The sequence below is a fragment of the Mobula hypostoma genome, chromosome 16, assembly GCF_963921235.1.
Source record: "Mobula hypostoma chromosome 16, sMobHyp1.1, whole genome shotgun sequence".
Lineage (NCBI taxonomy): Eukaryota > Metazoa > Chordata > Chondrichthyes > Myliobatiformes > Myliobatidae > Mobula > Mobula hypostoma.
The window spans coordinates 25,113,161-25,138,425 of NC_086112.1; the positions used below are offsets into that span (position 1 = coordinate 25,113,161).

The following is a 25,265-nucleotide window of genomic DNA, read 5'->3' on the forward strand; positions in this document are numbered from 1 at the left end:
GATTAGTTTTTGTTCTTTAAGAGTTGTCCAAAAGAAGTGGCTACCCTGATTAGCCGAAGGTCCAATTAACCAGAATCCACTGTATGTAGTGAGACCACAGATAGGTGCAGGAATAAATGGGTTATAAAAGTCACTTCTCTATTATTGGAGGGACAAACATACATGGGGTAGAATTTGTTGTGTATCCAAAAAAGAAGAGATGCTTATACTTAATTCTCTCTTGGAAAATGAAAATGGAGAAGTTAAGGAAGTGGGTTGAGGAGTGACAAATGGATTTCAGAACAGGTATGTGTGAGATGATGCATTTTGGAAAGTCAAACCAGCATAGGATTTATATTATGAATGGTAAGGCACCAGGAAACTGAGGGACCTAGGTGTGCAAGAGCATAATTTGGTGAAAATGGTGTCAAAGATGGAGCGGGTAGTGAAAAATTCATTTAGCACACTAGACTGATCAGTCAGGGCACTGAGTGCAGGTGTTTATGTTGTTGTTGAGGTTGCACGGAGTACCATGCACAGTTTTGGTCACCATATTATAGAAAAGACTTGGTTAAGCTGGCAAGTTTGGTCCTGATGAAGGGACTCAGTCTGAAGCATTGACTCTCTATTCCTCTCTATAAATACGGCCTGACCTGCTGAGTTCCTCCAACATTTTGTGTGTGTTATTCTGGATTTCTAGCATCTGCAGAATCTCTTGTGTTAAACTGGAGAGACAGCAGAAAGGATTTACAAACACGTTAACGGGACTGTAAAGCCTGTGTTATATAGGGAGAGATTGGCCAGGTTTATTAGAGGAGTCAAAGACTAGAAGGCATAGGTTTGGGCTGAGGGGAAGATTTAAAAGGAACTTGATGGGCACTTTTTTATGGAGAGGCTGGTGAGTGTATGGAATGAGCTGCCGGAGGAAGTGGTTGTAGCAGGCACAATGGTATCATTCAAGAAACACTTGGATAGGTACATGAAGGGGCAGGGCCTGGAGGGACATGGACTGAAAGCAGGAAATTGGGATTAGCTGGGTGGACACCACTGTCAACGTGGATGTGGAGGGCCAAAGGGTCTATATCCATACTGTATTGCTGTGTAACTCTGACATTGACATTCATTACAAGAGAGGGATGGGAGGCTGAAAGCTGAGTTGGGAGGAGACAACCAGAGTGTTTGCTGTTTAACAAGGCGCCATGGAAGCGTAATAGTTGGCGTATCGCTATTACAGCAGGGGCATCGACGCTCCGAGTTCAATACTGGCATCCTCAAATTTCAATGTAAATTTATTATCAAAGGTTACCTTATACAATGGTAAGATTCGTTTTCTCACGGGCATACACAGTAAGTCTAAGAAACACAATAAAATCAATGAAAGCCCACAACCAACAGGACAGACAAACAACCAATGTGCAAAAGACAAAAAACTGCAAATGCAAAAGAGAAGAAAAAGTAATAATAATAAATACTCTAAATAAGCAATAAATATGAAGAGCATGAGTTGAAGAGTGTTTGAAAGTGAGTCCATGGGTTGTATGAACAGTTCAGTGATGGGGCGAGTGAAGTTGAGTGAAGTTATCCCCTCTGCTTCAAAAGCCTGATGGTTGTGGGGCAATAACTGTTCCTGAACCTGGTGTTGTGAGTCCTGAGGCTCTTGTACCTTCTTGCTGATGCAGCAGTGAAAAGCGAGCGTGGCCTGAGTGGTGGGGCTCCTTGATGGTGGATGCTGCTTTCCTGCAACAGTGTTCTGTGTAGATGTGCTCAACGGTGGGGAGCAGGTCAGGCTGCATTAAGTAACTAGAGTTTTTTTTGTCTGAAAGCCTCAGGTTTGGGATTCCTAACAGATTGCATTGTTGAGGAAATATCAGTTCCTCACATTACTTCTCTGACTGACTATAGATGCTAAAGAACGGCAGAATGATAATGGATACCCTAAGGCAGATGTTTCAGACCTGTATCATATTTAATCTTAGGAGTACACAACTTATCTCTCCGGATATAGTGGAGAAAGTGTGCAGTGACTGTGGATATTTACCATTATGTCATGATGTTAGAGAACTGTGGACTTTAGGAAAGTGCAGGCTGACTACAGCCCTCTACACATCAAAAGCTCCACCATGGAGAGAGTCAGGAGGACCAAGCTTCTTGGAGTGCACATCATGGATGATCTCATCTGTTCCCACAACATCACCTCTTTAGTCCCAGAAGCACACTCCACTCCCTGAGGAGATTGAGGTGAGTGAGGCTCCCCACCCCCATCCTAACCACATTCTACCGGAGCACCATCAGGAGTGGTCTGACCAGCTGTATCACTGGTATGGGAGTTGCAAGACATCTGACAGCAAGACCCTGCAACGGGTTGTGAGGACTGCTGAGAGCATCACTGGGGTCTTCTTTCCACCCCCCCCCCCCATGCCATTCAGGACATACACCAGAAACACTGAATTCACAGAGCCCTCAACATTGTCAGGGGCCCTCCCATCCATCCCACAACCCCTTTGACCTACAACCATCAGGCAGAAGGTACCAGAGCATAAGAGCAAGGACAGTTCGGCTTCTTCCCATGGGCTGTGATTTCTGAACACCCTGTTACCATTAGTAAGCATTACTTGTGACAGTTCTAGTAGCATTATACTGTGGTATATTTAACTATATGCCCTATATGTACATTTTGTCAACTTGTATAACTGCAGAATATTTTTATTATCTGTTAATAGAATGGTGTTAATATTAATATAATGTGATATACGTACCGGGTTTTGGACCTTGGTTCCTGAGGAACATGTTTCAATGAGCTATATACATTGTGGGCACGTGGCCAAGTGATTAAAGCATTGGACTAGCAACCTGAAGGTCGTGAGTTCGAGCCCCAGCCAAGGCAACGTGTTGTGTCCTTGAGCAAGGCACTTAATCACACATCGCTCTGCGACGACACTGGCAGCCAAGCTGTATGGGTCCTAATGCCCTTCCCTTGGACAACATCAGTGGCGTGGAGAGGGCAGACTTGCAGAATGGGCAACTGCCAGTCTTCCATACAACCTTGCCCAGGCCTGCGCCCTGGAGAGTGAAGACTCTCACAAGACTAAGGGATGCCTTTACTAGACATGTGTATGGTCCCAGAGGAAAGATGTTTTGATTAGCTGTATACATATTTTAATTGAATTGACTTTATTTCTTACATCCTTTACATGGATGTGCAATGTGCAAATTGTAGTAATTTGTAATAAATAGTATGTAGAGTAAGATATACAACAGAACAGTCAATATACCTTAGAAATACAATTGTGTCAGCGTGAATTAGTCAGTCTGATGGCCTGGTGGGAGAAGCTGATCTGGAGCCTGTTAGTCTTGGCTTTAATGCTGCGGTACCGTTTCCCCGAGGGTAGCAGCTGGAACAGTTTCTGGTTGGGGTGACTCGGGTCTCCAATGATCCTTTGGACCCTTTTTACACACCTGCTCATGTAAGTATGTATGGCCCCAGAGGAACATTGTTCATTTAGCTGTATACATGTGTATGTTTCAGTGACTATACACTTGAACTTGGATATTTTTCTGTTGAACAGAATGTTATGGTTAAATGAGTTAATTTAAACATTTAAACTTCCTGTGCAAGAGCCATCTATCCGTAAATATTCCTCCTCAAGAGTGCAGACGAAATTGGAAAGGTATTTTTGCTCATTTAGACTTGAGTAAAGGAGGACTTTAATGGGAGGTTTGTGCTTTCATTGCTTCTGATTGCTTACTATAAACTGAGCATCCTTTTGAAACTCAGATCTTGCTTCTTTAGTGATGCTGTTACTTGAATTGAATTAAAATCAAAACAAAACAACAAACACTATTGCTTAGCGGTGCTCTGTGGTAGGCTATGCAATCTAGGTTGTTTATGTACGGAAGTCCTACGCATTTACAGGTCTTTTTCATAACTGAGCAAATAAACTGCTTTTATATCTGACAGGAAAGCAATGTGCACTTAAAAAAACTTTTTTATAATTTAGCAAAATAATCCAAGGTATTTCACAGCTAAATTTTAAATCACTATTCAGCTGTGTAAATAGATAATGTCAGGATAAAAGCCTGGTCAAAGTGGTAGGTTTAATGAAGTATCTGAGAGGATAAGGAAGGGAATTAGGGAATTAATGGAAGGTATTCCGGAGCAAAAGGCACAAATTGACAGCTAGAAAGTGATGGAAACTAATTTCTACCCTGGGATTTCTCTCTGGTTTTAAATATAATGGCACAAGAGACTGCAGATGCTGGATTCTGGAACAAAACACAACTGCTGTAGGAACTCAGCAGGCCAAATGGCATCTATAGGGGCATAGGGAGAATTGAGGTCCTGATTCAGGGTCTTACCCTGAAATATTGAATACCTTTTGTCTTCTACAGATGCTCCCTCACTGAGTTCCTCCAGCAATTTGTCTTTTTGCTTGAAACATTATATGGGTTTCTATATTTTAGACACTTACTTGAACAAATTGGACCTTGGACAATGAAGTAGCAAGAACATTTTTCAAAAGGTATTATGTAGACTGATTTTTTTTGTGTGTGTATAATGGAAAATACCTTGAGTGAAAGTAAATGGTATTTATTACTAAGGACTACATAACAGTAAAAAAACACCTCAAACTGCAAATGTGAAACAAAAGCAGAAAATGCTGGAAATATTCAGCAGGTCAGGCATGGAAAGGGCCTGCTGACTTGTTGAATGTCAATATCGAAGGTCACAGGCAGTTTATTAAAAGCTCAGTTCTGAACATTGAGCCCAGGAACAGGCCCTTTAGCCCATCAGGTGTGTCCATAGAACCATAGAAACCATAGAAACTACAGCACAGAAACAGGCCCTTTGGCCCTTCTTGGCTGTGCCGAACCATTTTCTGCCTAGTCCCACTGACCTGCACACGGACCATATCCCTCCATACACCTCCCAAACATGTACCTGTCCAATTTATTCTTAAATGTTAAAAAAGAACCCGCATTTACCACCTCGTCTGGCAGCTCATTCCATACTCCCACCACTCTCTGTGTGAAGAAGCCCCCGCTAATGTTCCCTTTAAACTTTCCCCCCTCACCCTTAACCCATGTCCTCTGGTTTTTTTCTCCCCTTGCCTCAGTGGAAAAAGCCTGCTTGCATTCACTCTATCTATACTCATCATAATTTTATATACCTCTATCAAATCTCCCCTCATTCTTCTACGCTCCAGGGAATAAAATCCCAACCTATTCAACCTTTCACTGTAACTGAGTTTCTCAAGTCCCGGCAACATCCTTGTAAACCTTCTCTGCACTCTTTCAACCTTATTTATATCCTTCCTGTAATTTGGTGACCAAAACTGAACACAATACTCCAGATTCGGTCTCACCAATGCCTTATACAACCTCATCATAACATTCCAGCTCTTATACTCAATACTACGGTTAATAAAGGCCAATGTACCAAAAGCTCTCTTTACGACCCTATCTACCTGTGACGACACTTTTAGGGAATTTTGTACCTGTATTCCCAGATCCCTCTGTTCCACTGCACTCCTCAGTGCCTTACCATTAACCCTGTATGTTCTACGTTGGTTGTCCTTCCAACGTGCAATACCTCACACTTGTCAGTATTAAACTCCATCTGCCATTTTTCAGCCCATTTTTCCAGCTGGTCCAAGTCCCTCTGCAGGCTCTGAAAACCTTCCTCACTGTCTACTACACCTCCAATCTTTGTACCATCAGCAAACTTGCTGATCCATTTTACCACGTTATCATCCAGATCGTTGATATAGATGACAAATAACAATGGACCCAGCACTGATCCCTGTGGCACACCACTAGTCACAGGCCTCCACTCAGAGAAGCAATTTTCTACCACCACTCTCTGGCTTCTTCCATCGAGCCAATGTCCAATCCAATTTACCACCTCTCCATGTATACCTAGTGACTGAATTTTCCTAACTAACCTCCCATGCGGGACCTTGTCAAAGGCCTTACTGAAGTCCATGTAGACAATATCCACTGCCTTCCCTTCATCCACTTTCCTGGTAACCTCCTCGAAAAACTCCAACAGATTGGTCAAACGTGACCTACCACGCACAAAGCCATGTTGACTCTCCCTAATAAGCCCCTGTCTATCCAAATGCTTGTAGATTCTGTCTCTTAGTACTCCCTCCAATAACTTACCTACTACTGACGTTAAACTCACCGGCCTATAATTTCCCAGATTACTTTTCGATCCTTTTTTAAACAACGGAACAACATGAGCCACTCTCCAATCCTCCGGCACTTCACCCGTAGACAGCGACATTTTAAATATTTCTGCCAGGGCCCCCGCAATTTCAACACTAGTCTCCTTCAAGGTCCGAGGGAACACCCTGTCAGGTCCCGGGGATTTATCCACTTTAATTTTCCTCAAGACAGCAAGCACCTCTTCCTTTTCAATCTGTACAGTTGCCATGGTCTCACTACTTGATTCCCTCAATTCCATAAATTTCATGCCAGCTTCCTTAGTAAATACAGACGCAAAAAACCTATTTAAGGTCTCCCCCATTTCCTTTGGTTCCGCACAAAGCCGACCACTCTGATCTTCAAGAGGACCAATTTTATCCCTTACAATCCTTTTGCACCTAATATACTTGTAAAAGCTCTTTGGATTATCCTTCACTTTGACTGCCAAGGCAACCTCATGTCTTCTTTTTGCCCTCCTGATTTCTTTCTTAAGTATTTTCTTGCACTTCTTATACTCCTCAAGCACCTGATTTACCCCCTGTTTCCTATACATTTCACACAACTCCCTCTTCTTCTTTATCAGAGTTGCAATATCCCTTGAGAACCAAGGTTCCTTATTCCTATTCAATTTGCCTTTAATCCTGACAGGAACATACAAACTCTGCACTCTCAAAATTTCCCCTTTGAAGGCTTCCCACCTACCAATCACATCTTTGCCAGAGAACAACCTGTCCCAATCTACGCTTTTTAGATCCTTTCTCATTTCTTCAAATTTGGCCTTCTTCCAGTTCAGAACCTCAACCCTAGGACCAGATCTATCCTTGTCCATGATCAAATTGAAACTAATGGCGTTATGATTACTGGAACCAAAGTGTTCCCCTACACAGACTTCTGTCACTTGCCCTAATTCGTTTCCTAACAGGAGATCCAATATTGCATCCCCTCTCGTTGGTCACTCTATATACTGATTTAGAAAACTTTCCTGAACACATTTTACAAACTCTAAACCATCTAGACCCCTAACAGTATGGGAGTCCCAATCAATGTATGGAAAATTAAAATCCCCTACCACCACAACTTTATGTTTCCTGCAGTTGTCTGCTATCTCTCTGCAGGTTTGCTCTTCCAAGTCTCGTTGACTATTGGGTGGTCTGTAATACAATCCCACTAATGTGGCTGTACCTTTCCTGTTTCTCAGCTCCACCCATAAGGACTCAGTAGACAAGCCCTCTAATCTGTCCTGCCTGAGCACTGCTGTAATATTTCCCTACCAAGCAATGCGACTCCCCCACCTTTCATTCCTCTGCCTCGATCACATCTGAAACATCGGAACCCTGGAATATTAAACTGCCAGTCCTGCCCCTCCTGTAGCCAAGTTTCACTAATTGCTACAACATCATAATTCCACGTGTCAATCCACGCCCTCAACTCATCCGCCTTCCCCGCAATACTCCTAGCATTGAAATATATACACCTCAGAAGATTTTTACCACCACTCACAACCTTTCTATCAGCGGATTTGCTTAAACTTTCAATATCATTTATTTTCACCCCAGCCACACGGTCAGCTCTGGCACTCTGGTTCCCATCCCCCTGCAAGTCTAGTTTAAAGCCTCCCCAATAGCACTAACAAACCTCCCTGAAAGGATATTGGTCCCCCTGTGGTTCAAGTGTAACCCGTCTCTCTTGTACAGGTCCCACCTGCCCCAGAAGAGGTCCCAATGATCCTGAAATCTGAAACCCTGCCCCCTACACCAGTTCCTCAGCCACTTGTTCCTCCTCCAGAGCATCCTATTCCTACCCTCACTGGCACCTAGCACAGGTAGCAATCCTGAGATTACCACCCTTGAGGTTCTGCTTTTCAACTTCCTACCAAGCTCTCTATACTCACTGTCCAGGACCTCTTCACTCTTCCTTGCTATGTCATTGGTGCCTATGTGCACCACGACATCTAGCTGGTCACCCTCCCACTTCAGAATGTCATGCAATCGATCAGAGACATCCTTGACCCTGGCACCTGGGAGGCAACAAACCATCCTGGATTCTCTGTCACGACCACAGAACCTCCTATCTGCACCTCTAACTATCGAGTCCCCTATCACTACCGCTCTCCTCTTTTTCCCCCCTCCCTTCTGCACTGCAGAGCCAGACTCAGTGCCAGAGATCCGGCTACTGCAGCTAATCCCAGGTAAGTCATCCCCCCCAACAGATCCAATGCCGTATACTTGTTGTTGAGGGGAGTGGCCACAGGGGAACCCTGCTCTGCCTGCCCTTTCCTCTTCCCTCGCCTGACAGTGACCCAATTTCCTGTGCTCTGCTCCTTTGGTGTAACTACCTCCCTGTAGCTACTATCTATAATCTCCTCATTCTCCCGAATGATCCGCAGGTCATCCAGCTCCTGCTCCAGTTCCCTAACGCAGTTTGTTAGGAGCTGCAGCTGGATGCACTTCTTGCAGGTGTTGTTGTCAGGGACACCGGAGGGCTCCCTGACTTCCCACATCCTGCAAGAGGAGCATTCCACCATCCTGCCTGGCATTCTCTCTACTCTAAACAATCTGAACAAAAAATTTACCGGAACCTACCCTGGCCTCTGCCTGTTCTCGCCGAAGCCTGTTTGAGCCAAAGCCGTCCCACTCCGACGATGGCCGCTGTATATGGTGCTCTGCTTTTTAAACCTTGGCACGCTACTTCACGCACCTGCGCAGTGAAGACCCTTCTCCCCGAGCAGTTCTTTAAAAAAAAATGACTTTTTCGACTAAGATGACAGTCTAAACTAATCCCGTCTGTCTGTACTTGGCCTGTATTCCTTTATACCTTCTAAATGCCTCTTAAATATTGCTATCATATCTGCTTTTACTACCTCCCCTGGTAGCATGTTCCAGGCACCCACCACTCACCGACGTCAACGTCAGTATGCTAAATGAAGCAAGAACAACAAGCATTGAAGCCTATGTCATCAAGAACCAACTAAGATGGAGCGGTCTTTTTTTTCGGATGAAAGACGAACGTCTGCTGAAACAAATCTTCTACTCCCAGCTTAAAGAAGGCAAACGTAAAAGAAGTGGACAACAGAAGAGATTCAAAGACGTCTTAAAAGCCAACATGAAGAAATGTAACATCGACATCAACAATTGGGAAACCAATGCCAAGGACAGGAAACTCTGGCAAGCCGTCATCTGAGAAGAAACAGCAACTTTCGAAGCCAACAGATGTGCAGAATCAGAAGAAAAGAGAAGAAAATGGAAAGAGAGGCAGCAACAACAAAAGCCCGATCTGCCATCTGGAACTACCTGTCCTAAATGTGGAAGAACTTTCAAAGCCAAGATTGGACTCATAAGCCACTTGAGAGCCCATAAGTAGATCAACAGAACGAAGACCATCATCCTTGACCTTGAGCGATAGCCACGACGATGACGACTCATCACTCCCTTTGTAAATAAAACTTGCCTCATAAATCTCCTTCAAATAGTCCACCTCTCACCTTAAAGCTATGCACTCTAGTATGTGAAATTTTTTACCTGAGGAAAACATTCGAACTACACTATCTATGCCTCCAATTATTTTATGTGCTTCTGTCAGGTTGTCCCTCAACCTCCGACACTCCAGACAAAACAATACAAGTTTGTCCACCCTCTCATCGTAGCTAATATCTTTAATCCAAGCAGTATCCTGGTAAACCTTTTCTGCACCTTCTCCAAAGCCCCCACTCATATAGTGTGGCAACCAGAACTATTCACAATACTCCAATCATGGCCTAGCCAAGTTTTATACAGCTGTAATTTGGCTTCCCAAATTTTGTTTTCAGTTCCTCAACCAATCAAGGCAAAGATGTTGCACACCTTATTTCCCACTCTATCCAATTTTATTTCCACTTTCAGAGAGCTATGACTTCCGCCCCAAGATCAGTCTGTACTTCAATGCTTCTAAGGGGAGGGAACGTCGACTCAGACCATGAGAGGCCTGCGTCGGGCATTTTCATGCCTTACAAGGCACAGATTGGAAGTCTGTGTGGGGCGCCACGCCTCACACAGACTAGAGCAATGTGTGATTAAGTGCCTTGCTCAAGGACACAAACACGCTGCCACAGTTGAGGCTTGAACTAGTGACCTTCAATTCACTAGACGAGCACTTTAACCACTTGGCCACGTGCCCAACACAATGCTTCTAAGGGTTTGGATGTATACTTTTAATGTATACTTTTCTCTTGCATTTGACCTCCAAAAGTGCAGCCCCTCACACTTGTCAAGGTGCTTTCACCCACAGAACTGCCACTTAGTGGATGTTTTTTTGTTGTTTATTTTTTGCACCATTCTTTGTAGACTCTAGGGACTGTTGTACATGAAAATACAGGAGATCACAATCTTCTTCAATAACACTGAGTAAGGCTCACCAGCCCATAATTTCCTGGTTTGTCCCTGTAGCCCTTCTTAAACTAAAGAATGCCCTTGGCTATTATCCAGTTTTCTGGCACCTTGTTTGTAGCTAAAAGGACACAGAGATCCCTGTCAAGGTCCCAGCAACCTCCTCACTTGCTTCCCTCAGTATCCTGGCATATGTCTCAGAATCTGGCAAAAAAGCTCGTTTGCCTGGCTGAACTTGTTCTTACTCCAGTTCTCCAGGTCCAAACATAAATGTACAATCTCTATACACCTCCGCCCCACATAAAGGTGGCCTGAGGGACCTCTGCCTCTTTTCCTACTCCTTCACCTTGCTGAACTCGTTTTCTCACATTGAAAAACCTTTCTCCATGCTCTCTGCGAATTAATGCTGGATTTTTTTCCCTCTTTCCAGGCTTTGATGGAGGGTCTTTATCTTTCCAAACTGTTGACATAAATATCCATTTCCTTGTCCAACCTTGTAACCAACCAAATATCCTGCTGCTGAGTTCAATCCCAAAATAAAATAATTTTGCTTTAAAGCAAATGTAAAATAGATTGAGTACATATGTGTGTGTTGGGTGTGGGGGTTAAGAAACTAAATCTCTGGGATTGCTGATCAGTGAGAAAATAGTCACCTTCTTAATTTTGTAATTATTTATTTTCAGAGCTGTGAGTCAACTTATGTCCACCTGCCCATTTATTTTGAGGGACGTGATGGGATTCTGAATCAGCCTTGGATAAATCCATTACCAAACTAGTTGTTTCCAAATCTCAGCTTTCGAAATGGATTGAATATGTTGTATTTTCCAAATGATTGCATCTACAAATGACCAACCTTTTAAAAATATATCAACATGCAATAAACTCAGATAAGTTACTCACAGAACGTAAATCATCTTAAGACAAGCAGATGTGCTCTCTACTATGAGTAATGTTGTACTTCTTCAAAGTACGTGGGATAAAAGGATGAAAGAAATTGCTAATTGTGTAAAACAATAATATGGATGGTTATCGCAGGAGATTCTGCAGATGCTGGAAATCCAGAGTAACACACACAGAATTTTGGAGGAACTCAGCAGGTCAGGCAGCATTTATGGAGGGGAATAAAGCTGGAAGGTGATAGGGGAAGGCAGGTGAGCGGGAAGGTGGGTGGGAGGGTGGGGCGGGAGGGATGAAGTGAGAATCTGGGAGGTGATTGGTGGAAAAGGTAAAGGGCTGAAGAAGAAGGAATCTGATAGGAGTGGAGAGTGGACCATGTGAGTAAGGAAAGGAGGAAGGGAACCGGAGAGAGGTAATAGGTAGGTGGGGAGAAGAGAAGAGGGAAGCCAGAATGGATTAGGGGGTGTAGAAATTACCAGAAGTTGCAGAAATTGATTTTCATACAATCAGATTGCTACCTAGACAGAATATGAGAAGTTGCTTCTCCAACCTGAGAGTGGCCTCATCATGACAGTAAGGGAGGCCATGGACTGACATGCCAGGGTGGGAATAGGGAGTGGAATTTAAATGGTTGACCACTGGGAAATCCTCCATGCTGTGGGCAGACTGAAGGAGCCTGACAAAACAATTCCCCAGTCTACGCTGGGTCTCATCGACGTAAAGGAGGCCGCATCAGGAACACTGGACTGGATGGTTGGCGGTGTTAAGAAAGTGGTCCTTGAGAGTTCAGATCATGTGAGCATCCTGCATTGAATCAATTATTGGAAAAGGGAATGAAAGTGAGGTTAATACAGCGGGGATCTAAAGCTGATCTATAATTAGGAATTGGTAAGTAATTAATGAGAAAGGGATTTAGTTGCTGTGATCACAATTCTAATTAATTACCCAGACAAGTAAGGATTACATAAATAATCAATCTGTTCAGAAACATTTATCATAATTGCTGAATAATGTTTTATTGTCATCCAATATTTCAAAATACTTTTAAGACTTGATTTTTTTCCAAGTTAGTCATCGGATGATTTTTGTGCTTATTGCAACTGTTTTCCTTTATTGTGCACACCTGTCGCATTGCCATCATCAGCAAGTCACCCATTCACAATGTAAGAGAATTTACAAAGTGCTCCTTAGAGATATTATTTGGAAACTCCATCACACCTCAGAGGAAATGAACTCAACAGTACAGGCAAACGTCCAACAATGAACTTGTGACCTACAGAGCAGCTGCTGGGGGAGGAAAGTACATAGGCGCTCAAGCAATTAGCTGATAAATAATGACAAGTATGAAAAGTGCTCCGTAAATAAGTTATTATTGCTTTTATTGCCATTGCAGCTAGAATCTATTCTTCATCAATGTCAACACCATCAATGGCCCAGACACCTAGAAGTCCACCGTGCCCAAAGGCAGGGTGTATTTGTGGTGGATGCTTTGGCTAGGATTGTCTCTGAGGAAGAGCGGAGAGATAGCCAGCACCTGTATGAAAGAGCACCTAAAGGAGGTCGTCAGCCTAGGTTCTGCCTTTAACATGTGCTTCTGCCTCCATCATATTGGTCCACTTCCTAGACAACAAGATATTGAAATGGTCATATCCCCTCAGAGAAAGTAAATATAACTGCTGGAGCAGATGGGATCTCTGCTACAATGCAAACAATTAATGTGAAGCCATGAATTAATGACCTCTTTGCCAATATATTGGAGGTGCAGGACTCACCAGCAGACCTCAGAGACACTATAAATGTGACCATCTGCAAGGAAGGAGACTGATCTGATTGTGGTGTCTCGTGCTTTCCCTGCTGTATGCAACAAAGAAAGTCTTCACCTTGGCCCACCTCAACCATCTCCCCCTGCTGGCTGAGGAGCTGCTTCCCAAATTGCTCTGCAGTTCTGTCCATCCAGAAGCACAACGGTCGTGATTTTCACTGAATAACTCAGTCAGGCAGCCTCGTGAGTACCTGGCTTGCAAATTGGAAAAGTCCCTCCTGAGGTCTGCCTGCTCATGCAGCTAGTGGAGCTGCTGCATCACAGTTGCAGTCAGCTGCTGCGACTCTGTCCTCTGGTGCTTTCTGTGTGAAGTTTGTCCCGTCACCCTTTGACTTCAGGGGTGTCCTCCAGATGCTCTGCTGCATAGTTACCCCTTGTGTGTAGGTACGTGGTAACAATGGGGGTAGTTGGTGTTGGAGTAGGATTAGTGAAAGTGATTCAGTTAAAGTTAAGCAAAGGAAATTTTCACGCTCTGTCTGTGCTGAAGTTATCAGCACAGATTATCAGTATCGATATGCTACCTGTGAATTTTTAAGCTTTTCTGCTTGTTTAATTTTGGAAAAGATTGAAGTTAATTTTTGAGCAGTTTCTCAGCAGGGACGGAATGAACATAAGTCAAAATTATAATTCTACAGAAGGCACATTTTAGCTTGATGAGATTTTTGAACATATGTATGATGAAAGATGAAATATCCTCAGGACAAATATATATTCCAGCTCCAAATCCACCTCTCAACCAGAGCTGATCTTGTATCATTATGGGCTGACATTGGTGGAGGTGGAGTTGACTCAAAAATGTGCCAGAGATATTTCGACTGTTTCAAATCTGAACTCAAATGGCATTTCAATGGTTGGAGTCATACCTTACACAAAGGAAGATGGTTTTAATTGCTGGAATCAGAATCAGATTTATCATCACTGACATTTGACATGAAATGTGTTATTTTGCAGCAAGAGTACAGTGCAATGAAATTAAAATCTATGAATTACAAAAACAAATAACGTAAAAAAAAAGAATAACATGGTAGTGTTCATTGGTTCATTGGCTGTTAAGAAACCTGATGGCGGAGAGGAAGAAATTGTTCTAAATCAAAAAGGATGGATCTTCAGACTCTTATATCTCTTCTCTAGTTTTACTAACTAGAAGAGTGAATGTCCCAAAAGGTGAGGGTTCTTAGTGATGGGTGCTGCCTTCTCGAGGCACTGCCTCTTGAAGATATCTTCGATGATGGGCACGGTTGTGCCCATGATGGAACTGGCTGATTCTGTAATCCTTCACATTGGAGGCTCCAGACCAGGTTTTGATGCAACCAGTCAGAATGCTCTCCACTGTACATCTACAGAAACTTGTAAGTGTCTCTTGTGATGTAGCAAATCTCCTCAATCTTCTAACAAAGTAGAGCCTCTGGAATGCCTTCTTCATGATGGCATCAATGTGCTGGGCCTAGGAGAGATTCTCTGAGACATTGACACAGAAGAACTTGAAGCTGCTCATCCTTTCCATTGCTGACCCCTCAATGAAGCCCCAGGCTGCAAGACGGTAAGAAAATGGGAGCAAGCGGTGGACGGCTGGCCCTTCAAGCCTCAATATTCTTCCACTCAATATTATTAGGCCTCATCTTTTCTGCTGATTCCCATTAGGTCTCAATTTCCCAATCTTTCAAAATTCATTAGACATCCCAAATGACCTAGCACCCTTAGCGCTGAGAATTCCAGAGATTTGCCTATCCCTGTGAGAATAAATTCATAACTTTCAAGGGAGTGTCTGAGGCTTAACCAGCTGCTTCATTGATGATGGCCTTTCCATCACCATCAGCAACTCACCAACTTTTGAGTTATCTGCAAATATACCGATCATACCCCTACATTCACTTCAAAGTGTGAATATAAATAATAACTAGCAAGTGCCCCAGTGGCAATGTCTGTGGAACACCACTGGTCACACGTTTCCACTCAGAAAGCAGTGCTTTCGTCTTCTTTTAGAAAGCCAATGTTGTTTTCAATTTGCTAGCTTGCCTTGGATCTCATGGGTTCCAACGTTTTGGACCAAAAGAAAAATCAGAAATCTCTCTTGTTCATTGTCTCGTTTGCATCGTGCTTTCCTCCATCTTTTCAAATTTATTCTTAGAAGACAGGTTAATCATACAGAAGCTGTTTACATCCCATTCTTAGGATCAAGTAGTTTGATAATACACAGGATAATTGTCTGTGGACTTTTTTCCGTATCTGTTGTTGTTGTTGTTGATATCTTGAGAGCAAGCACTGTGGAAACATTAAAGTGAAAAGACTATTACAGTGCATGAGCAAGAAAATCCCATGTAAATTCAACCCCCTCAAGCTCAGAAAGTTGGGATGAGAATTAGAATCTTCTGGATTAGGGAAATGGATTTGGCTTATTTTTCTGGTTTCTCTAGCTATGGAGCAGCAGTAAAACAGCCCACAAAATAAAAGACTCCGCTCATCCTGAATATTCTCTCTTTTTCCCTGTCCCACTGGGCAGGATTTACAAAAGCCTGAAAGCACATATCTTCAGTCTCAAGGACAGCTGCCTGTTAAACAGTTTCCTAGTACGGTAAGTTGAACTCTTGACCTCACAATCTATCTTGTTATGACCTTGCACCTTATTGTTTCCCTGCACTGCACTTTCTCTGTAACTGTTACAATTTAGTCTGCATTGTTATTGTTTTACCTTGTTCTATCTCAATGCACTGTGTAAGATCTGATCTGCATGAACAGTATGGACACAAGCTTTTCGCTGTATCTCAGTATATGTGACAGTAATAAACTAGTTTCAATCTGAATTCTTCATTTTGGTCATTCCATTCTTCTATTATCCCAGTAATCCAACTGGTAACCTTTACTACACTGCCTCTTTCATAAGTATATCCTTCCTTATGTAAGGAGCTTAGACCTGTGCACTCTGTGGATAAATGACATTGGAACAAGACATTTTGTTCTTGTACTCAAATCCTCTTGTAATAAAGACTAACATATGGTTTGCCTTCTTGATTGCTCACAGTACCTGCATTTCAACTGTCAGTGACTCCTGAACAATATACCTTCCCAACTGCCACTTATATAAAATAAAACCTCTTTTCCATTGTTCTTGTTCAGGAGGATGACTTCACGTGTTTCAACATTATGTTCCTTCTGCGATGTTGTTTTCGATTTAATTAATCGAAAGCTCCTTGAATTCTCTCTGCATCCTTCTCATCACCTATATGTCATCTAGTTGTTATATCATAGATAGCTATGATCTAGCAAACATCAGCAAATTGAATTTATTACCTTTGATCCCTTGTCAAATGATTAATATAGATTGTGAAAAGCGTTGCTCCCATCACCAATCATTGCAGCTCCTCACTAACCACATTGCCTCTCAACCCTGAATATGACCTGCTGTTACCATTCTCTATTTTCTATATATTAAACAGTCATCAATGCAAGTTAGTATATTACCCACAGTAGTAGGTGGTTTCACTTTGTTTAATAATCGCTGGTGTGGTACTCACTCTGAAAGTTCCAATACATAAATGACACAGATCCCTATCATATATCCCTCTGTACTTTCCTCTGCAATTGGATCCTCGACTTCCTAACTGGAAGACCAGAATCTGTGTGGATTGGTGATAACATATCCTCCTCATTGACGATCAACACTGGCGCACCTCAGGGATGTGTGCTTAGCCCACTGCTCTACTCCCTATATACACATGACTGTATGGCTAGGCATTGCTCAAATACCACGTATAAATTTGCTGACAATACAACCATTGTTGGTTGAATCTCAGGTGGTGACGAGAGGGCGTACAGGAGTGAGATATGCCAACTAGTGGAGTGGAGCCGCAGCAACAACCTGGCACTCGATGTCAGTAAGATGAAAGAGCTGACTGTGGACTTCAGGAAGGCTAAGATGCAGGAACACATACCAATCCTCAGAGGGATCAGAAGTGGAGAGAGTGATCAGTTTCAAGTTCCTGGGTGTCAAGATCTTTGAGGATCTAACCTGGTCCCAACATATCAATGTAGTCATAAAGAAGGCAAGACAGTGAATATGCTTCATTAGAAGTTTGAAGAGATTTGGTATGTCAATAAAAACATACAAACACTTCAATAGGTGTACCATGGACAGCATTCTGACAGGCTGCATCACTGTCTGGTATGGAGGGGCTACTGCACAGGACCGAAAGACGCTGCAGAGGGTCATAAATCTAGTCAGCTCCATCTTGGGTACTAGCCTACAAAGTACCCAGGACATCTTCAAGGAGCGGTGTCTCAGAAAGGCAGTGTCCATTATTAAGGACCTCCAGCACCCAGGGCATGCTTTTTTCTCACTGTTACCATCAGGTAGGAGGTACAAAGGCCTGAAGGCGCATACTCAGTGATTTAGGAACAGCTTCTTCTCCTCTGCCATCGATTCCTAAATGGACATTGAACCCTTGAACACTACCTCACTTTGTTTAATATATAGTATTTCTGTTCTTTGCCTTTTTAAAAATCTATTCAATATTCCTATACTATAATTGATTTACTTATTTATTATTATTATTTTTATTTCATTTATTTATATTTTCTCTTCTATATTACGTATTGCATTGAACTGCTGCTGCTAAGTTAACAAATTACACGTTATATACCGGTGAAAACCTGATTCTGATATATACTGTTCCAGTCTCAGCAAGTCACAAGGATGAAATATGGGGGTGTCCATAAGACATAGGAGCAGAATTAAGCCATTCAGTCCATTGAGTCTGCTCTGTCATTCCATCATGGCTGATTTATTATTCCTTTGAATTCCGTTCTTCTGCCTTCCTCCTGTAGCCTGTGACACTTCCACTAATCAAGAGTCTATCACCCCATAGCCTGGCCTCCACAGCCATCTGTAGCAATAATTTCCACAGATTCTCCACCCTCTGGCTAAAGAAGTTTCTCCTCATCTCTGTTCTAAAGGGATATTCTTGTATTCTTGTGACTCCCTCACAATAGGAATCATTCTCTCCATGTCTTCTCTATCTAGGCCTTTCAATATTCGATAGATTTTAATGAGATCCTTTCCCCCCCCCCCCCACATTCTTCTAAACTCTGATGGTTATAGACCCAGAGCTATCAAGCACGCATGGTATATGAACACTTTCTTTCTCAGTGTCACTCTCATGAACTGCTTCTGGACCCTCTCCAACGCCAGCACATCCTTTCATTGATGTGGGACTCACAACTGCACACAATATTCCAAATGTGGTCTGACCAATGTCTTATTAAGCCTCAGAATTACATCCTTGCTTTTATGTTCTAGTCCTCTCGAAACGAATGCTAACATCGCATTCGCCTTCTTTACCACGACTCACTATGATTTTTTTTTAAGGAGAATCTATATCAAAATAAGTCTTTGTGCTTCTCTGAGAGATAAAACTCTCGTTTCTGTTTTGGACTCCATGATGTCACCTTTGGACTGAATTTGTGCACTGCTCCTATTTTGTGAAGGGTCATACATGGAATTTGATGCAGGGAGTCACTAGCTTGGCCATTTCCAACTTTTACAGCAGTGACCTTTGAAGATGTAAGTTGAGTCTTCCTCCCCATTTGTAAGCTCCTGGACTTATCTGTCATGTTTAGCCTTGGTTCTGGCAGTTGTCAGTATGCCCCCACTTAGTTTATGATGGCAACATGTTGGAGGAGACATATAATTACAGGCTGTTGTGTCCAACTCCCACTTCAGATTTAATCATGCATTGCAAACCAGTGAATTCATGAATCTGGAAATATACAAAATCCAGCTTTTCTTTTGCAGTGCTAGATAAGTAAAATTTCATTGTGTGACTAATATCGTGCTGCCAAAAGTGTCAGCTGTTGGCTGCCAGCTGCCACTAATCACCAATTTTAAGTGTAAAATATAGCATTAAAGTTAGCAATGAACGTATCAGTGCAGTTCTTATTTTCATAGTTGTCTTATTTAACTAATAAAATTTTAAAGGACAGAGGTAAGCCACTTAGCCTGTCATATCAGTACCGACTGTTTGAAAGAACTGTCCCTAATTAAGGTAGTTTTTGACAGAACTCTACCAGCATTAACATTATGAGATGATTCAGCAAAGTACACTTTCCCTTGGTGTACATTTAGTTTTTTGCAATTTATTGAAATTTACACTTAACAGAAATACAGGAATGAATGGATGCAAAAGTAGTTTGGGTGATGTTGATTTACGTTTGCCATATCAGAATAAGATAAAGTTGAGACCGATAGATATTACCATTGTTTACAGTCAAGAGGAGAAGAGATTAATTCAGTTCCAGAGTTCCTTTATACTTAAAGGGGAATTTCACTTAATTTTCACTTATACTTAATCAATGACCTGGCAGCTATCTATCAAAAAAGAACTGAGCAGAAAGACTGAAGATTCCTATGTGATTATTTAAATAAATGTTGGTATTTTACTTTAGCTTTTATTTGTGAATTTTTAACATTATGTTGTCTTTGTGTTTTATGTCTAATCTTATAAAAGTGAAGAGATGTTCTGGCTAACTTTGACTTTGGATGATAATTTTAAAACGATTCAGCAGTCCGTTTATAGATCTCACCTGATTATCCTTTCCTTTGAAACTATTGATATTTTTGATTACATCAGATGAACAAATGCTTCAAAAATATGAGTCTAACCAGAATATTTTTATTGTGCTGATTTCTTGGAATAATATAGTGATTTGATTTAAGTGTGCAGGTTGTTAGTGTGCAAATTGATCAGTCTGGTAAAACTGTGCTATTTTCCTGCAGTTATTCATGGTAGACAATGGCGCCGATGACTGGAGAATAGCCATGACTTATGAACGGATTTTTTTCATCTGTTTGGAGATATTGGTATGTGCTATTCACCCAATTCCTGGAAACTACACTTTCATATGGACAGCACGTCTTGCCTTTTCATACACAACATCTACAGCAATAGCAGATGTGGATATAATCTTATCAATACCAATGTTTCTTAGGCTTTACCTTATCGCTAGAGTAATGCTGTTGCATAGCAAACTCTTTACGGATGCTTCCTCAAGGAGTATTGGAGCACTGAATAAAATAAACTTCAATACCCGTTTCGTAATGAAAACTTTAATGACCATATGTCCTGGAACAGTACTGCTGGTTTTCAGCATCTCATTGTGGATAATTGCAGCATGGACTGTACGAGCTTGTGAAAGGTAAGTGTTACTCTATCAGCTTTCTCAATCTTCAAATGTAAGATAGTTATCTATTATTTTCAAATCCTGAATGATAATTTCACAATCGAAATTTAATGGGCTTAATAACAAACATCACAATCTCTTGTAATAAATATTTCAATATTGTGATGATATTCTTTTTTTCCAAATTTGATTTGGAATTGTTAATTTCTTTTGTCAAGACAATTATGAAATTGAGTATTTTTTTTTATGCTCAAAGTCAAGGATCGTGGATCAACAGCTGATTTCCATTAACAGGGACACATTGGAACCAGCATATTTTGGCCCAATTAAATGGCTGCCCCAATTTGCTGAAGTTTCATGGATATAGTTAAAAAGCTATAAAAAAGACAAACTACTGTTTAACGGAGTAACAAATTATGTATTTAAATGAAAAACAGGAACAAATTAGAGCACTAACAATACTACTAGAGCACTAACAATACTACTACAGTACTATAAAATTGTGTATTTGTTCCTAATAGTTATCGACAGAGGGGTTCATCCAGTATATACCTTTTTATGACTAAGTGAACAGCATCAACACAGATACCTAGTACAGATAATGTACTGTCTTAATACAATGCTTTCGACAGTTATATCCTCCAAACCTTCATTTTCAATTATAACATTCAAGATGATTATTGATACCTTCAAATTCTCTATAGTTTCTAACTTGTTGAAGTAGTGAAATTGTTGCATTTTCACTCCTGACCTTTTCTGACATCTCCAAGCCTGAATGCTTGAAACTGCAGTGAGCGGAACAGTTCTGAATCGTCTTACTGCTTATTTCCTGACAACTATCACTGACAAAAATCCTTGCTTATTGAGCACAAACACACACAATTGATGCTATTTAAAAACTGCTCTAAGCATGGTGTAGTGTCTTAACAAGTACATGTGACTGACACGAGTCAGAAACTGCTTGGCAACAGGTTCCTGTCCCAATGAAGCAGCATGTCCCAAATAAATGAAGGGAGTCCCAATTATGTTCTTGATTAGTTTTGGTGTTTTTAAGAGTTGTCCCAAATTACCAGCTGATCCAATTATCTTGGTCGACTGTACTAGGAATTTGCTGTGGTGTGTTGGCGTGACATGCAACAAAAACAACATTCAACAATTCTAAAGAATAAACGATTACATGAAAACAGTGTTAGATGTGGAATAAAATGTGCATGAATACTAACATGTATTTACAATTATAAAAAGTGGTTTAAAGTGTTTACAATGCAGTGCAGTTACTGAGGTTTTAGATGGGGGTGGGCTTATCTAGAGATGTTGAATTATGGATTTGAGAAATGACATGACCAGCCTTTCAAAAGTCTTCATTATGACTGATGTGATGTGAAGTATCTTCAGGAAGAAAATGTTTAATTGAGCTGAGTTCTCATGTATTTTACAGTGCTTCAAGAAGATTAAGTATAATTATTCTATACCGCTGTATGGATCAACAATTTGCAGTGCTACTCACCTAGAGAAAGGCATTGCAAAGTACTTTATAGGATGGGAGACAAAGGGAATGTACAAGGAGAGAGGGGAAGAAGAGCTTAAGGACTTTGGACAAAATAATCAAGTACTGGGGGCACCAACAGCAGATGTTTAGGAAGAAAACTTCAAAAATCATGATGACTGAAGACTATTGTTTACTGATGGAGAAAAGGGGTTGAGGTAAATTGAACGGTCAGGGAAAAGGAAAGATGCAGAATTAAAGGTTCAGAGAGCATGATAGGAAATTGGGAGAAACACTGAAAGGATTTAAAAGTGAGAATTCTGATCTTAAAATTGGTTTGCAGGAACATAGATAACCAATAAAGTTTGACAAAGGTGAGTGATGAAAGATCAAAAATATATGTAAGCAGGTATTCGGAACCCTTCTTTCTAGACAGGTTGTTATTAGTAGAGACTGGAGGTTGGTAAGAACCATATTATAGAAGTCAGGCTGTGGGGATGGTGGAGAAAAGTGACCCAGCGGAACAGATCTTATAGGGATAAAAAACTGAGTTTGGGTCAAACAAAAACAAAAGATTCACATTTCTTACTTTGTAATGTAAGAAAACTATTCTTTCTAAAGTTTCCAGGAAATTAACAGTGTATTTAAAGACCAGTCATCTGATTTTTGGTGTTCTGTAAGTTTAGTTTAAAAATAGTCAAAACATCATGTTCTAAGCTCAGTAATAATTTGCCAGTTTTAATTTCACTAGAGGGGAAACTTGTTAAATTTATTTTCATAAGGCTGGCACTCTCCATTTATCATAGACCTACTTTACTTTTACGTCGTCTGAGCACCAGTCATTGATGAGAACAATGCTCCTCATGGGAAGAGTTTATGTTGAGGATTTAAGAAAATGGTTCTTGGCCTTAGAGTGGATAAACATAGTAGCCCTTCAAATGATTTTTTGACTCCAACAAGATACAACTACACTTCAGCACCGGTTGGAACTCTTATGTCCCTGCCAGTACTCCTCCACCAATTTAAGATGATGCCCCAGAAAAGATGGTGAATATCAAACCATAACTACTGACTATGTGAAACATAGTGTTCCTTTTCACCTCATGCCCAAAATTTTGAGTCTGAAGCCTTAATCCTGGCTCTTGAACTATTAATTAATTAGAGCAGCTTCCCTCTGTCCATCCCATCTAAACCTATCTCAATGTTATGCTCCAATATCAAATCTGATTATGACCTTGTTTTAGTTGGTTTAGGTTCCATCACTAATAACCACAGTTTCTCCAGAGCAGCACATGCAAAACGTGGTGGGAAATTGGGAGAAACACTGAAGGAACTCAGCAAGTCGGGGAGCATCAATGGAAATGAATAAACAGTCGAAGTTTTGGGCTGAAACCCTTCTTCAGGACTGGAAAGGAAAGGGGAAGATGCCAGAGTAAAGAATTTGTGGGAGGGGAAGGAGTAGAGGCTAGACGGTAATAGGTGAAACCGGGTGGATGGGGGTGTGAGGATGGGATAAGGAGCTGGGAGGTGATGGGTGGAAAATGAAGGCTGGAGATGAAGGGATCGGATAGGGGAGGACCATGGGAGAAAGGGAAGGAGGAAGGGCACCAGGGAGAGCTGATAGGCAAATGAGGAGAAGAGAAGAGGTAAGAGGGCGGCCAGAGTGGGTAATTAAAGAAGAGGGAAGGTGGAGGAGGAAAAATTAGAGAAATCAATGTTCATGCTGTCAAGTTGGAGGTTACCCAGATGGAATATGAGATGTTGCTCCTCCAGCCTGTAGATTGGTCCAGTTTCTCCAGCTCTACATTAGAGCTGAAACCCCTCATTCCTAGACAATCTCTTATTTTGCTCCCTTGTGTAGCACCTCGACATCCTTTCAGAAGCTATATAACCAGAACTGTATGGAATTTCTAGTTGTCAGTTTGACCAGTGTGTTTCAGAATCAAAATTTGTAACTCCAACTTTGCCACATTTTCTTGGGAAGCTCCCAATGGATTTTTGTACTTGGCAGAGCTGACACCAGCCCAATTTTCTGATCATTTTTCTTCATCTAATCAAAAATATTAGCTACATGTTAAATTATATTTAAAAAATCAAAGATTGGGCTTCTAGCTGCTTTTAAATATATTTGCTAATTTAATGCTCCTAGAAGTTTTGTAGCCAATGTTTATTTTGACTAACCCACGCACCCTCTCACCATTCCAGGAACCAAGCAGTACTTCATAAGATGTGACCACGCTGATTGGCTGATGATTATTTGTTGCTATGGTTGCCTGGTCTTGTTAAAGAGCTACCTTCAGTTGTCGGGTACACTGGAACATAATCAAAGCTAATGAATTTCAATAATATCATAATTCAGTGAAAAGAGCAAAAAACCAGCCACAAACCAAGTATAACTCAAAGTATTTGATAATAAATGGTGTATCTAATTTTATTCCAATGATATGTTTAAACTTCAGAATAAAATAATATCACTTTATGTTTTGTAATGCTGTTCTCATGTCTAGCTCTATTTCTACAATTGTTACCTGTGTCATAAACAATCAAAAATCTAATCACTGTTTTGTTTATAGTTAATATTTTCTCTCTCTGTTATTCACTCCTCTATTTTCTCTTTCTTTCTTGTTCTCACTTCATTACACTTCCTTTTTCACATTTCTCTCTTATTTTTTCCCTCTGTCTTTCTTATCCTTTCATCTCACGTTCACATTTATGATTTAATTCTTTATCATCTTAAGGATACCTTTCTTCTGCCTGTGTTCTTGTGTCTGATCTGCACCTCTGCCTGGCATTCCTACCAAAGGTTTCTGCACTACATGCCCTTTCACACATTGCATGAGCTTTATGGGGTGCAGAATTATTAATATAGAATTAGTAACTGTGATGAATTTTTGTGTCATAGTCATAGTCATACTTTATTGATCCCGGGGAAATTGGTTTTTGTTACAGTTGCACCATAAATAATAAATAGTTATAGAACCATAAATAGTTAAATAGTAATATGTAAATTATGCCAGTAAATTCTGAAATAAGTCCAGGACCAGCCTATTGGCTCAGGGTGTCTGACCCTCCAAGGGAGGAGTTGTGAAGTTTGATGGCCACAGGCAGGAATGACTTCCTATGACGCTCTGTGCTGCATCGCGGTGGAATGAGTCTCTGGCTGAATGTACTCCTGTGCCCACCCAGTACATTATGTAGTGGATGGGAGACATTGTCCAAGATGGCATGCAACTTAGACAGCATCCTCTTTTCAGACACCACCGTCAGAGAGTCCAGTTCCATCCCTACAACATCACTGACCTTACGAATGAGTTTGTTGATTCTGTTGGTGTCTGCTACC

The 25,265-nt window shown here is 41.2% G+C and overlaps 1 protein-coding gene across 1 annotated transcript in view; it reads left to right on the forward strand.

Moving 5' to 3' along the window:
• kcnn2 (potassium calcium-activated channel subfamily N member 2) overlaps nucleotides 1-25,265 on the forward strand; it is a 118,279-nt gene that overhangs the window by 17,080 nt on the left and 75,934 nt on the right. Inside the window, exon 3 of the mRNA XM_063069166.1 lies at nucleotides 20,036-20,454. Coding sequence (XP_062925236.1) covers nucleotides 20,036-20,454 — 419 coding nt within the window. The remainder of the gene's footprint in view (nucleotides 1-20,035; nucleotides 20,455-25,265) is intronic.